The sequence below is a fragment of the Lithobates pipiens genome, unplaced genomic scaffold (genome assembly GCF_037356315.1).
Source record: "Lithobates pipiens isolate NorthernLeopardFrog02 unplaced genomic scaffold, aLitPip1_a1.2 Scaffold_16, whole genome shotgun sequence".
Classification (NCBI taxonomy): Eukaryota; Metazoa; Chordata; class Amphibia; order Anura; family Ranidae; genus Lithobates; species Lithobates pipiens.
The window spans coordinates 405,317,651-405,332,409 of record NW_027507748.1 but is presented as its reverse complement, the minus strand read 5'-3'; the positions used below and the strand labels follow the sequence as shown (position 1 = coordinate 405,332,409).

At 41.4% G+C, this 14,759-nt stretch overlaps 1 protein-coding gene across 8 annotated transcripts in view; it reads right to left on the bottom strand.

Moving 5' to 3' along the window:
- RCC1L (RCC1 like) overlaps positions 1-14,759 on the bottom strand; it is a 45,482-nt gene that overhangs the window by 3,440 nt on the left and 27,283 nt on the right. For all 8 annotated transcript variants that reach the window (XM_077482381.1, XM_077482386.1, XM_077482385.1 and 5 more), the window contains 6 exons: positions 13,182-13,233; positions 12,941-13,025; positions 11,384-11,565; positions 6,970-7,057; positions 5,946-6,119; positions 3,981-4,066 (listed from right to left, as the gene is read on the bottom strand). In XM_077482381.1, coding sequence (XP_077338507.1) covers positions 3,981-4,066; positions 5,946-6,119; positions 6,970-7,057; positions 11,384-11,565; positions 12,941-13,025; positions 13,182-13,233 — 667 coding nt within the window. The remainder of the gene's footprint in view (positions 1-3,980; positions 4,067-5,945; positions 6,120-6,969; positions 7,058-11,383; positions 11,566-12,940; positions 13,026-13,181; positions 13,234-14,759) is intronic.

Genomic DNA, 14,759 nt, shown 5'->3' with positions numbered 1-14,759 from the left:
TTCCGGACTCCACTCCCTGTGAGCCTTGCAGACACATAATGCCTCGTACACACGATCGAACATTCCGACAACAAAATCCATGGATTTTTTTTTCCCCACAGATGTTGGCTCAAACTTTTCTTGCATATACACGGTCACACAAATCTTGTCGGAAATTCCAAACGTGAACAACGCGGTGACGTACAACATGTATGACAAGCCGAGAAAATTGAAGTTGAATAGCCAGTGCGGCTCTCCTGCTTGTTTCCGAGCATGTGTGGAACTTTGTGCGTCGGAATCGTGTACACACGATCGGAAAATCCGATTTTCGGATTTTGTTGTCGGAAATTCCGATGGAAAATGTCCAATGGAGCCTACACGCAGTCAGAATTTCCGACAAGTTCGCATCGAACATTTCCCGTTAGAAGATCCGACCATGTGTAAGGGGTGCAGCCCGGCGGTAAATAAAAAAAAAAAAAAAAGTACAAAAACACATAACACAGTAATGTGATCTACAGATTACAGTGTATCAAATTATTTCCCATCAGTTTTGTCCCTAGTGCTTTGTCCAGTGCCCTGCCTGCACTTTTATATTATATACACTGTTCTTTCTGGAAACTTTAGATTATACATGGCACCTAAAAAGCTCCCCTCAACGTCAAAAACGGTTTTAGACCAGCTAGAAAACAGTGATAGTGAATTAGAATCACTTGCTGAATTGAGCGATAGGGATTCGTGGGGCAGTTCATCATCAGACACTGAAAGCGATGACAGCGACAATTCTGCGACTGAGAAAATTTCAGTGTTTTTGATTTGATTTACATTACTGAATAAAATGTATTATATATATATATATATATATATATATATATATATATATATATATATATATATATATATATATATATATATATATAATAATTTATAGTTATTTATATTATAATTTATGATTTCACTTTTCAAACTTTATCATACCGGGATGTCTACTAGACTCTTGTTTGGACAGATTTAAAAGCGGAATTCCGACAAAAAAAAAAGTCAGCAGCTACACATACTCTAGCTGCTGACTTTTAATAATCAGACACTTACCTGTCCCAGGGCCAAATGATGTGGCGCCAGCATTGTCACTGTGGACGCCCAGCTGTGGCTTCACAGCCGAGCACGCACTGCGTGCTATGACTGGCCGGGCAATTATCTGGGACCTGTGAAGTGTCCCAGATGATTGCTGAGAGGGAGGGGGAGGTGAACTTACAACTGGTGCCGCGGTGCACAGGGAGGAAGTGGGAGCTGAAACCTTTTAAAAAAGAGTGTTTCCGCCCACCCCAAAAAAATGACATGCCAAATGTGGCATGTCAGGGGGTCACCTTCCCTTATTTTTGGGTGGAATTCTGCTTTAAGCAAGTTATTCCTTAAGAATTAGAGGCCTACAATATAAAACGCCATATTTCCACACAAAACAATGTACCGCTTTGACATTCAAAAATCAGATATAATCATACCGCCAGGGAGGGTAAGGCTCATTCATCTTGAGCGAGTGCACAATGCAAAGGAATGGACTTGCAGAATTTTTCAACAGGATGCACCACATTCCACAATGCATCACAATGTTGCATTGCACATAAGGTGCATTGCAGTAATGCATGCATTAGCGCAATGAATCCTAATTTAAAGGTTGGTTTCAGGCCTAAAAGTGATCAGTCCTAAAATTGTACAGTACACTGAACCCCTAACCAAATAGCATTCACTATCCTTAGCCTATGACTAATGCAGTCCCTTTAACCTTTGACCTAACAAGTCACATTCAGTTTGGGTCAAAATAAACTGCAAAAAAATAAAACTACGTATACACTTGTCCAAAATTCAAGCTAGCGCCTTTTCAAAAAACTATTCTCACTTTAAAATGACTATTTTATTTCCATATATTGCAATGTAATCTGTACACCTGGGATTGTTAATGTGTCTTGACATACACTTCAAACATTTTCATTTTAGATCTTGAACTTAAGTTGATCATACTGAGTACCATGTATGTGTCATTGTCATTACTATGGCTGGGGAACTTTATTAAAAAAAAACACAGCAGTACATATAATAATATATTAGTATAGTATAGTATAGTATAGTATAGTATAGTATAGTATATAGTAATATATGCACACTTCATCATTTATCTCATTATAAATACTGTCAGTACACAAAATATATGTTGATCTTCCCACAAATGCAGTAAATCCCTGATTTCCTACAATAACTGCTGGATTACATACTACTCCTCCATCTCCATAACAGAACAGTGGGGTGTTCTGTTGTGCAAAAGGAAAGAACTCAGGCAACATGGCTCCGAATTTCAGTGCAGCAGCAGGGGCAGCATTGTCCACTCTAGAAGATTAAAATGGTACTTTTCGTGACTTGCAGCATTTTTAAAGGCATAAAACATGGGAAAATGTGCATGTATTGCAGATATGTGCTACATATGTTTTTTTCTTCTTTTTTTTTTCTCCAAGGCATATAGATGTTAATGAGGATTGCAAAGGATACTTATGAAAGTAATGAGGATGGATAGATATTTACTATCTGACATTCTGATATATGTCCATCAATAGCCAGCCTAAAGAAGCTCTGCAATCAGATCTGCCATTAAATGCTTACTACCGCAAAAGAGAAGTCACAACAACTGTATTAGTGCTGACAGTAAAGCGGTTGTAAACTTCAGGATGAAAATGGGAACAAAGCATATCCCTCTATAGTGTGTATGTACATGTCTCAATTCAGAGCACCAAGTGTAATTTCTGTCTGCTGCTTCATTCCTTTGCTATCTGCATGAATCACTTCTGACAGGTTTCCCTGACACCAAGAGAGAAATAGTAACAGGGGAGGAGAGCTTCAGCCGATTGGCAGCCGCAGCTCTGTTCCTGTGTGAATGGGGTGTGTCCCTTCCCTCCAATCGGTTCTCAAAGCTCTCCTCACTGAGCTCTGTAGTGTGTAATTTAAGCTCCTTGTCCCCCTTTTTCTGACAGCTCAGACAAGCTTTAACAATTCTGGACTGTGAATGGCTGTAGAGAAAAGAGGTCTGCAGATAAGAGTACAACTTATGTAGGAGGATTGGTTTCATCTCTGTATCACCTGAGGCCAGTCACCTCACTGGGTTTATGTAAGGGTTTACAAACACTTTAAAGTAAAATCCACATTTTTAAATGGCTGAATCCACACTTAATGGCACATCATGAAAGGGCGATCCAAAGCACTACATGCTACCTATGTGGTGCTGGATACTTATTCCAGGTTCCGGTATTATTATTATGGGTTAATAGCCAATAAAATCTATAAAATAGAAATTAGGTATCAAACAGTATTACCTTTAAAGCGGAGTTCCACCCAAAAATAGAACTTCCACTTTTCAGAATCCCCCCCCCCTTCCGGTGTCACATTTGGCACCTTTCAGGGGGGAGAAGGGAGCGGATTTGCTCCCACTTCTGGGCATAGATAGCCATAGTATTCGCGGATATCTATACCATATCCGGCACCTCCTCTGCCCCCCCCCCCCCCTCTGTCTTCTGGGAGACACACAGGTCCCCAGAAGACAGCAGGAACCAGTGGGATCACGCAGCGCGACTCACACATGCGCAGTGGGGAACCAGGCAGTGAAGCCACAAGGCTTCACTTCCCGATTCCCTTACAGAAGATGGTGGAGCCCCCACTGATAGCCGAGGGACAGATCGGCTTTGGGTGCCAACATCACAGGCACCCTGGACAGGTAAGTGTCCATATTTAAAAAAAGTTAGCAGCTGCAGTATTTGTAGCTGCTGACTTAAATGTTAAATATTGTCGGAACTCCGCTTTAAATCCAAAGTTATTTTTCTATTTTTTTGGTACACAAAGAACAAAAAATGGCAAGAGAGAGTGAAAGAGAAAATCAACAATCAAAAAACAATTCTAAGTTGTTCCAGATAGGTGTCTAGATTTTGTGGATATTCACAAAGCTATCCATTATGTTATCTTACCCGCCATGGAAAATACTGATCTTCCAACCTTCCAGTACCTAAACAGCCTCTCAAGTTTTTACCCCAAACAAAAAGTTCTCCGACATCTGTGGACAAATTGAAAATAAAATTGACCAATATCAGGTAAAAAAACACTGAACTCATTTGAAATCGTAAAGTACCATTCTTTAATCTTATATTACAAGAGTTAAAGAAAAACACAATTTCACTAGCTTACATTATTCGCAACAAGAGTGCATACTGCATATTGACAGGTTAGTATGGTCAGCAATAAGGTATATAAATGATCTGTATTTATTATTCATACAAAGTAGTAGATGTTTAGGAGCTGGCCCTGTAAAACCCTACTGGAAGCTAGTGTGAAAGTCCGAGCATGGGGGCGGGGGGGGGGGGGGGGTGTGTATTTAAGCTTTAAGCTCCCAGTATGGTATGAGTCCATGGATATACACCAATCAGCCAAAACTTTATTGACCACCCAACTAGTATGGAGTAGATCCTCTTTCACTGCCAAAACAGCCCCGACCCACTGAGGCATGCATGCCACTGGAAGGTATGCTGTAGTATCTGGCACCAAACTTTCAGTAGCAGTTCCTTTAAGTTGCAAGATGGGGCATGCATATATTTGACTTTTTTCCAGCACATCCCACAGATGCTTGATTGGATCAAGATCTGTAGAGTTTGGAGGCCAAGTCCACACCTCAAACCCATTATTATTTACCTCAAACCATTCTTGAACCATTTTTGCAGTTTGGCAGTCTGCATCATCTTGCTGAAAAAGGCCAGTGCAATCAGGGAATATGGTTTACATGAAGGGGTGCACTTAGCCAGCAACAATGTTTAACCACTTCAATACCGGGCACTTTTACCCCTTTCCTGCCCAGGGCAATTTTCAGTTTTCAGCGCTGTCACACTTTAAATGACAATTGCACGGTCATGCAACACTACCCAAATAATTTTCTTCCCCACAAATAGAGCTTTCTTTTAGTGGTATTTGATTACCTCGCATCAGCATTGTGGTTGTCAAAGGGCCGGTTGTATCTGTAAGACTATATAAATGCATGTACTCTTTATCATAATAAATAATTGCCTCCGAATTCAATTATTACTGGTTTTAGTGACAACTTTAGACTTAAGCTGTGAAGGGCAGGTGCAGACCAGCACAGAGCTCACACTCCTGTAGAAGATGATGCAAGTCTGAAAAAGAGGCTTGCACACTGCTGGCATCAGCCACAAGAAACTTTACTGGAGACAGCTCAGACAAGAAACATCATGGCGGACCAATGTTATGTCCGAGCAGTGTCCAATAAAAAGTTACTTGTGGATGATACCAGCGGTGTACGAACCTCTATGCAACTGGCAAAAGAATTGTATTATCATAACAATTATAAGCAGATGCCCAGAACCACCGCCAATCATCAGAAGTCAAGAGTCTTCTACCATCTGTTATATCACAGTGCACAGCCTGCGTGCTGCTGCCAGGAAAAAGCCTGGGGTGGAGCTGGGATGCCAAGCGTGCAGGGTCTGGAGGAGGAGGGATAGAGTCAACTGTAGGAGTCTTCTGAATGCTGAGACTAGGGGAGGTGGAGACAAGGGGGTGCTGGGGCTGCACAGAGATCTGTAGGAGGATCAACTGCTCTGCTGTCAACTGCTGAGAAGGGGGGAGGGGAAGACAACCCTCTCCACAGCCACACAAGGGGGTGCTGGGACTGCACAGGGAGGTGCAAGATCTGGCGGAGGAGTTCTGTCCTCTTCTCTGTCGTCACCTACTGAGATAAGGTGGGGGTGAAGATGAAAGGGCTACAGCAGTTGCAGGAGAGGTGTGAGAGCCACAAGAAATGGCCTGGAGGGCCAGATTCGACCCACAGGCGACTTAACCTGTCAGTTCTCATAAAGTTATGGCTGATCGGTGTATGTTCTAATGTCTAGAAAGCCCTTTCTTACAAACCTTTCCTGGGTGATAGTTACCTGTTAAAGCAGCGAAATGGCCAAGCCCTGAAAAGATCTTCGAGACTTTGATAGTTTTGTTGTAGTCATTCTGACCAAATAGTGTAGGAGGAATCATCTCAGGGACAGCTGACTCCAGAAACGTGGGCCCTTTTCCCAGTATTCCATAACCCCAAACAAAAACATTGCCATCATCTAAAAGAAGAACCAAATATGAATGAAATATGTTTAATACCACCAATTACCTCTAACAAAACAAACTGTATCTCAGTATTATGCATTTTCTTCTTGTGCAAACATTTGCAGATATTTTTAACCAAGCTCTTACATATCTATTAAAAACTCAGAGAGAGTATGAAGCACTTGAAACTGACAAAAGTAAACAGAAAGTCCATGTCACTAGGAGCTACAATTCAGACAAATGTGAGTTTACCAAAACAGCAGACACGCCTAGGGTTGCTCGTATATACTGCCACATATCTTGCAGAGTGCCCTAAGGAATGTGAATCATGCAAGCTCTATCATAAAAATACTATGTCAAACTTGGAGAGGGGAGCTAACCTAATTCTAACCCTCAAGAACAGTCCATGATAACCTTACTAACCAATAGTGAGCTGTGGAAGGGGTGTGGGGTGGATCCAAGCTTGACCATAAGATAGCAACACATCAGGGTGCCGTTGGCTCTGAGGCTCCTAGGGGTGCAGTGCACAGTATGTGACAGTACATGCAGCCAACTCTTGGTGCCTACATTCCACATCTGACAGTTTAGTAATTTTTATCCACTCAAGCCACAAACGTAAAGTTATGTCGGCACAAAGTATTTTAACCTGTCCAGATTGTTTTATAAAGAGTAAAAATTCTCATGTACAGTATGGACGGCTTTAAAAAAAAAACTGATTACCTCATACAGACACAACTCATTTCCAGTTGACATTTTTGTTTAAAAAATGTCTTTAAATGGAATTCCACTTGTATAAAAAAAAAAAAAAAAAATGAAAAATTACATAACCCATCAAAATGGTAAGAAGTGAAGTTTTACACTTACCATTTAATAGAGCACAACTTGTTCCACCGCACGCCACCTGCTTCACCTTCCCAACATGCTGAAATGGTAGGCACCGAGGAATATTGACCTACATAAGAGTCAGTACAAGAAACAAAAATATGTTTAGAACTTTGTGTAAGACTAACAGATTTTCTGGCAAGCCATTTTTTCCCCCCAAACAGTATCTTTATTGTAACAAAAAAAAAAAAACAATTTACAAATAGAATATATGCATTAGAAATAATACATATAATACCAATACACATTCCCGATCTTACCTATGGTTATCTCTTAACAGACATCTCTTATGCATTATATGTGTAAATGTGTGTCTCAGCATTTAGTATAACAGAAGATAATAATAATCATGGTACATTGTTGACATGTGTGTCCTCATCACTCAGTTTCCATTAAATAGCAAAAATTCTGGTGGAGGGCAGTATTTAGGTACGAAATGGAAGGTTCGGCTTGCTAACTGAGGATTTCTGCGGCTTGTAGCCAGCTATCCCAAATTTTATTATATTTTGACGGGCATCCTCTGTGCTTGTATATGAGTTTTTTTTATATAGTAAGCTATTATCCACTTCTGCTACCCATGTACTGAACTCAGGTGAATTAGTTCTCATCCATTGCCTTGCCAGGACTTTCCGTGCAGAAAAAAAGTGTTTAATTTAGAAAGATTTTAGTGAATTTGCTCATTTGTGGTGCAGGGTATATCCCCAATAGGCAAGGTTTGGGGTTCAGTGTAAGAGGGGAGCCCATTGTATCATGTAGGAATTGTACAACTTGTGTCCAGTAGCCTTGTACCCTAGGGCAGCTCCAAATTAAGTGATAAAATGTGCCGGGCAAAGAGCAGTTTAGTTGTACCTGGATATTTTAAGGAGGAGTGAGATAAGAACGGTGGAGTATATAGATCTTTGTGAGGCGATCAGAAAGTTTGGGGGAAGACTAGCTGGCATGGTCCAGGGCATCACTCCATTCCTTATCCTCTGTTGCCTCCATGTCCATCTCCCATCTGGCCTTCAGCTCATATGCCGATGTGGAAGATGGAGGTAGTAGCAACATACTGTAGAAGATGGAAATTAGTAGGGTCAGAGCTTCTTATCACTTCCATTAGAGGATCATTGTCTAGTTGGGGGATGTCAGTCAGGAACTGTGCTCTGGAGGCATGTCGGATCTGTAGGTATCTGAAGAGCATGCGATAGGCAACTTGAACTCAACCCTAAGTCTATCAAAAAGTTTTATTTTGCCATCAAGTGTTAGGTGGGACAGGTAAAAAAATCCCCTAGAGCTCCATAACTCAGAGTCTGGGATAGATTTCAATTCAGGGAAAATCACGTTGTGCCATAGGTTATCCGTTACCACGTCCCATAAGCGCCTATAGTGGTATAGCATTGATGTTCGTGGTCCTGCTGCCTCTGCACCTCTCACTCCCCCCATGATTGCAACAAAGGGGTCTACTGTTGAATGTGTCCATTTGGGGCACAGAAAATGTAAAAATCTAGCCCTGTTTTGTCAATGTGAAATAGTTGCGATAGCTGCCCTGCTAGGTGATACATGTTAAAGTCCGGTAATGCCATCCAACCCAGATCTATGGGATTTTTAGATTTTCTCCAGGGTAGTTTATGCCTGCTCTTTCCCCGTATGAATGATTTAAGTATCGCTTCAGTAGATTTAAAGTGCTTAAGCACCAAGCATACCGGGGAGTGCCATATCATATAAAGAATTTTGGGAAGCAACACCATTTTCACAAGGTTTATACGCCCCACAACTTCTATCGGCAACCTGCCACATATCTGTTTTATGCTTAAGCATTTCAAATAAGGGTTTATATTGAGTATAATGTAGTCTGCTGGGACCCGAGTGATCTGTATTCCTAGGTATTTGATCCCCTCTTTGTAAGGGTAAGGTGGCCTGATCAGGGGTTACTGGGAAACTGTCTAGGGGAAGCATTTGGGATTATCCCAGTTGATTCTGAGGCCTGAGAAGGAGCCAACGCTTTCTATTAGGGCCAGAGAGGTGGGCAAGGCCTCTGATGAGCCATCCAAGTATAGCAGGGTGTCATTAGCATAAGTACTGACCTTTTCGGTCATGTGTCCTACTCGCAGTCCTACTATATTAGGGTGAGAGCGTATCGCTATTGCTTCTGCCGCAAGTGCATACAGTAGTGGGGACAGAGGGCATACTTGAGGTGTGCCCCTGGTGAGGGGAAATTTGTCTGAGCTCTACCCATTTGCCAGCACTCTAGCCTCAGGGGCCTGGTATAATAATTGCACCCACTTTATAAATTTAGGCCCCAATCCAAATTTTCTCAAGCAGGTCCACAGATAGTGCCACTCTACTGAGTCGAACGCCTTAGCGGTATACAAGGCGACGACCATTCTGGATCACACATTTTCATGTGGAGTTTGCAGGTTAATAAACAGCCATCTGAGGTTAAAGGACATATTCCTACCTGGCATAAAGCCTGACTGGTCCATGTGTATCAGAGATAAAATAACTGTTAAGTGGAGTGGCAAGGATCTTAGCCAAGATCTTGACATTCACCTGTAGCACAGATATGGGGCGGTATGATTCCGGGAGTTTTGGGTCCTTACCGGGTATGGGGATTAACACTATCATCACCTCTCGCATAGATGCAGGTAAATGAGAGTCTTCAAAAATATGATTGTATAGCCTTAGGAGTTTAGGGAATAGAAATTCTGAGTATGTAGAGAACAGTTCAATAGGGAGGCCGTCGGAGCCCATTGATTTAGATTGGGGGAATTTAACTATGGCTTCAGCTATCTCTTCTGCTGTTAATGGTTATTCTAACTCTGTCATTTTTTTGTTCAGTTAGTCGAGGAATCTGTACCTCATTGAGGAAAGCATCCATGGTTTTATAATTATGTGAAACCATGGACATGTACAGTGTGGCGAAAAAATTCATAAAGAGTGCAGTAACTTGGCCAGGGTCAGTCACTAGTTTGTTTCCACTGGATCAGAGGGAGAGCACCACTGGTGGTCTCTCCTCACAATGCACCAGGTAAGCTAAAAGTTTACCGGCTCTTTCCCCATGTTCAAATAATTTTTTTTTATGGAAGAACAGTTTAAGTTTAGACTTTTCATATTGCAGTTGCATAAATATCCTAGACTGTAGTTTAAGACTGTTCACCCTGTCTTCTGTGGGATCTTCTAAGAACGCTCTCTCTGCAGATAGTAAGTCAGCGGTCACCTGTTGCATGTCCGAGGTTCTTTTTAATCTATTTATGCACGCAGCAAGAGTGGACCTAATATGGGTCTTAAAAGCATCCCAAACTATATGCAGTGAGGCCGTCTCTTCATTATCTGAGAAAAATTGTCCCCAGTCTACTCTTACATCATCGTCCTCAAGTAGTAGTGCAAGCCAGAATGGGTTTAACCGCCATACGGCTGGAGGGCGATCGTGATGCTGTTTTAATGTGGCTCAACAAAAGACTATGATCCGAGAGCACTCTTGAGGAGAGGCCAGCATCCTGCAATCTGGGGAGGAGAGAACTGAAGATGAGAATTAGATCTATTCTGGACATAGAATGGTGAGTGGAGGAGCTGGCAAGCCATTTTTAACTACACCATGCAATCTGATTCCCAAAGATATTATGTTGTAAAGCACTGCTTAAAAACAGTCGGTGCCATATAACTCCTGTATTATAATAATAATGTAATTTCTTCACTCTGTATTCTCCTTATTCTAATAAAACAGTTACAGCACTGAACCCGATGCTCTTTATAGCACTAAACTATTATGCCATGCACATGCATTTACTGTAGATATCACAATCTATATGCCAAGAAACTTCATATAACAGAACGGGCTTGTTTAGATTTGAGAGAAGTTTATATAGGACACTAGAAATTATGCCTTGACATCACCTTCCTTCAACTTCAAATATGAAAAGGGTGTTTCTGTGTTTCTCTATTGTGGTTGAAAGTTTTCTGCCTTTGTGATCAGGATTTGTCTTAAGTAGGGAATAGTGGCAGGTTTCCAGTCTATAACCCATTTGGGGGTTTCTGTTAATGGGCAATCGACACTCAGCAATCACAAAATAAAAAGGGTGCAGCTACTGCACCTGTTTACGCAAAAGAGCCCTCTACTGGAATATGAAGCACAGTAATGTATCGACTTATGGACTGGCCTGCGTTTGTCGAAGAGACATTTGTATAAAGATTTAACTAGGTTTTAATTTAGAGTGCACACAAATAAGATTTTTACTGACGTAAGATAAATTAATGCTGCATGCTGAACAGGTTTTTCTGAATATTTACAGTACAACAAATGCATCATCCCTTAAAGTTGCTTACAGAAGACTTTGTAAAGGTAATGAAAAGCTATCCATTTACTTCCTATAAACACTAAAATCCTCCTAATGACAATACAGCCCTGCCAAAAACTTACCTGTGAAAGGTCAGTGATGGATGCAAACTGTAAGTACTCAGAATTTCCCCAGCCATACACCTGGCCCTCTTCTGATACAGCCAGACAGCAATCTCCATAGGTTGCCAAATGGACAACATTCACACCAGCCAAATCCCCAGACAACTTTGTAGGAACACTGCAGATGTTGTAATGACCAAGGCCTAGCAAAACATGATAAAATACAAACCCATTACCTGACAGTGTACCCTTTATAGATTTGTTTTATTTTCTACATAAAAGGTAGAAGATATATACAGTAACTGTGTATACATGCATCATTTGCCCATTTCCACAGACAACACCAGCCTATTCTCTAGTTTAACCAACCCTGTGAGAATTCCTTTGTTTGCACTGTTTAAACGTCACCTGCTGGGAGCCTTCAAAATGGCACTTTACAGGAAGGATTAGCATTTAGGAAGCACGCTAGCACAGCAGGTCCATGATACCATATATGTAATGTCCCATTGTTGGTGCTGTGTTTATATAGAGATTGAAAGTAACTTTGGTATAATTTAGAATGTGATCACAGTTTTAATATACGATATTATGACATGTGCAGTAACCAGAAATCTAATCTAGTATAATAGGATATAACACCCAGCCTAACTCCATCCATCCTGTCAGGTTTTGCCCCACCAACAGGGCTTAGTCACGGAGGTGACTAAGCCCCGTGGATGGGGTGAAACATGTCAAGGGGCATGGCCTGGATGGAGTTAGGCTGGGTGTTATCACCCATTATATGCTGGGCTTGTATGGTGTGCAGTGGCTGAGATTTTTCTCTACTTGTTCTGTGGATTACATGGAGTCAGAGCGGACTTCTAGCCTGACCTGCACCCTTAGTGGAACACACCGAAATGGGGGACATATGTGCTAAAGTGGGGACCCTAAAGTTGGTTTAGCTTTACAGCTAATGCAGTTGACTGACATGTCTACAATGATCATATATGGAAACATCACACAAGATCTGCTTCCTTCCTTTAAATTTACAGAGCATGTCCTTCTTCCACCCATGGGACAGAAAATATAAAAAAGGGGAAAAAAAGATTTGTTACTACATGTGCACTAAACTAATTACTAAACTTATGCCTGTTACATTTACATCGCAAACTTGTATGTTTATCCAATGCCATTATTTGCCAACAATGCCTTCCCCACTTCTCCAATGTTCTCAGCATGCACTTATGGAAGACTATGGTGGGGGGAATAAGTGACTAATCACCACTTTCTGCCTTCAAGAAAAACAGCTTAGAGATAGTGAGAGAAGTTTACCTTCTATCCTTTATAGAATGTTCCTCAAGGCTATATACAAGTTGTGTTTCACAAGAGACTCTCCCCCAAATATGCACAGCATTAACAAGAGGAGGCATTAGACAACTGAATCACCCTAGTCTTAGTGTACAGTACATCGGTATAATTAAAGTTAGTCACGGAGATCTGGCTGTAATTTTGCAATGTCATATTTAACAAGGCTGACAGCTGTAAGTACATAATTGCTTATAATTCAGTGAGTCCATTTGGAAAAAAAATCTAACAGACCTGTTTGGCCATCGGCTCCCCAACCACATGCATACACTTCTCCTAGCTCGGTCCTGAAGAGACTGTGGTCTTGACCACATACTACCTGCAAACACAAAAAGGTAATAATTGAAGGCAGGCAAGTGAAGGCACAGAGTGGGGAAACACACACAAACACACATTGTTAGAATGCCAGTCGGTTATTTTCTAGATAAAATTTAAATGTCTAGTTATTAATTTCTATTTTTTTTTTTAATGTTACCTGAACAACACTGCTCGCCAATGGTCTTACTCTGTGCACCAACTGGCTTTCACTTAGAAAAAAAAAGAAGAAACATTTTCAGGAGTTGTATTTGCATTGGCTGCATCCATGCAGCTTTCTTCCAACAAATGCAAAAAAAACAAAACATTTGCTTTAATACTAATTATTTTATAATATATAATTCTGCATAGAAACCAATCAACTTCCAGGCTTTATTGTCAAAGCTTAACTAAATAGGATGAAGTTAAAAGCCGATTGGCTACCATGCACAGCTGCACCAGATTCTGGGTGTTTCCGCTTTAGTAAATCTGCCCCTATGCGCATTTGGTTTGTCCTAGTGATTTTATGGGTTTGCTTTAGGTGCTGTCACCATCCAAAAACGGATTGATTACAATGCTTGAACGCTTATACACTAAGCAAAATTATAAAAATGCAACACTTTTGCGTTTTCCCCTTTTTATTATGAGCTAAAACGCAAAGATCTACAACTTTTTCTATGTACACAAAAGGCCCTATTTCTCACAAATATTGTACACAAATCTGTCTAAATCTGTGTTGGTGAGCACTTCTCCTTTGCCGAGATAATCCATCCACCTCACAGGTATGGCATATCAAGATGCTGATTAGACAGTATGATTATTGCACAGGTGTATTGGAGGGAGGATTAAAAAGCCAGTGAGTATCTGGTGTGGCCACCATTTGCCTCACGCAGTGCAGCACATCTCCATCGCATAGAGTTGATCAGGTTGATTGTGGCCTGTGGAATGTTGCTCCATTCCTTCTTAATGTATGTGCAAAGTTGCTAGATATTGGCAGGAACTGGAACACGCTGTCGTATACGCCGATCGAGAGCATCCCAAACATGCTCAATGTGTGACATGTCCGGTGAGTATGCTGGCCATGCAAGAACTGGGATATTTTTGTGCCCTCCCAGAAACTTACTTACTTCAAGGTTTTCTCCCTCCCCACCTCACCATATTTGCATCAATGAGGCATTTAAATGCAGCTGCAGGGACTTTATTTCTGCTTCCCCTGGCTCCCATCAGTTCATTTAGAGGAGGCCAGTGGGTCACTATGGGGGTCTGGAATCGATGTCACACTGGGGCTGCTGCTACATGCTGGCAGAGTTGCAGCAGAGTGGTGCGAGAGTCACTTCACTTCCCTGTCAGACGGAGTGATCTCCACCCGACAGGAGCTTCCTAGTCCCGACTGGTGTGACGTCACGATTCAGAGGCACGCAGGATTGAAGACAAGGTGGATTTGTAGCCAGCTCAGTGCACTGCAAGTGAGTGATCACTTACTTAGCTAAGGCTTAATGAGCTACAACAGGTATTGTTATGTTAATGAGTTAACACCCTGTCTTACATGTGAAGTGGTTAACACTTTGGGGGTGAAATAATTTACAATGGTAATTGTAATATTGCACATAGAGAGGGTTAATGTACTCACTCATGTATTTGTGACCAGTGGCAATTAACCCCTTTGTGCTGCATCACAGTGGCACCATCAATGCTAATTAACCCTTTTTATGCAGCACAAAGGGGTTAATTAATTGCCACTGGTCAGTAATACATCAGT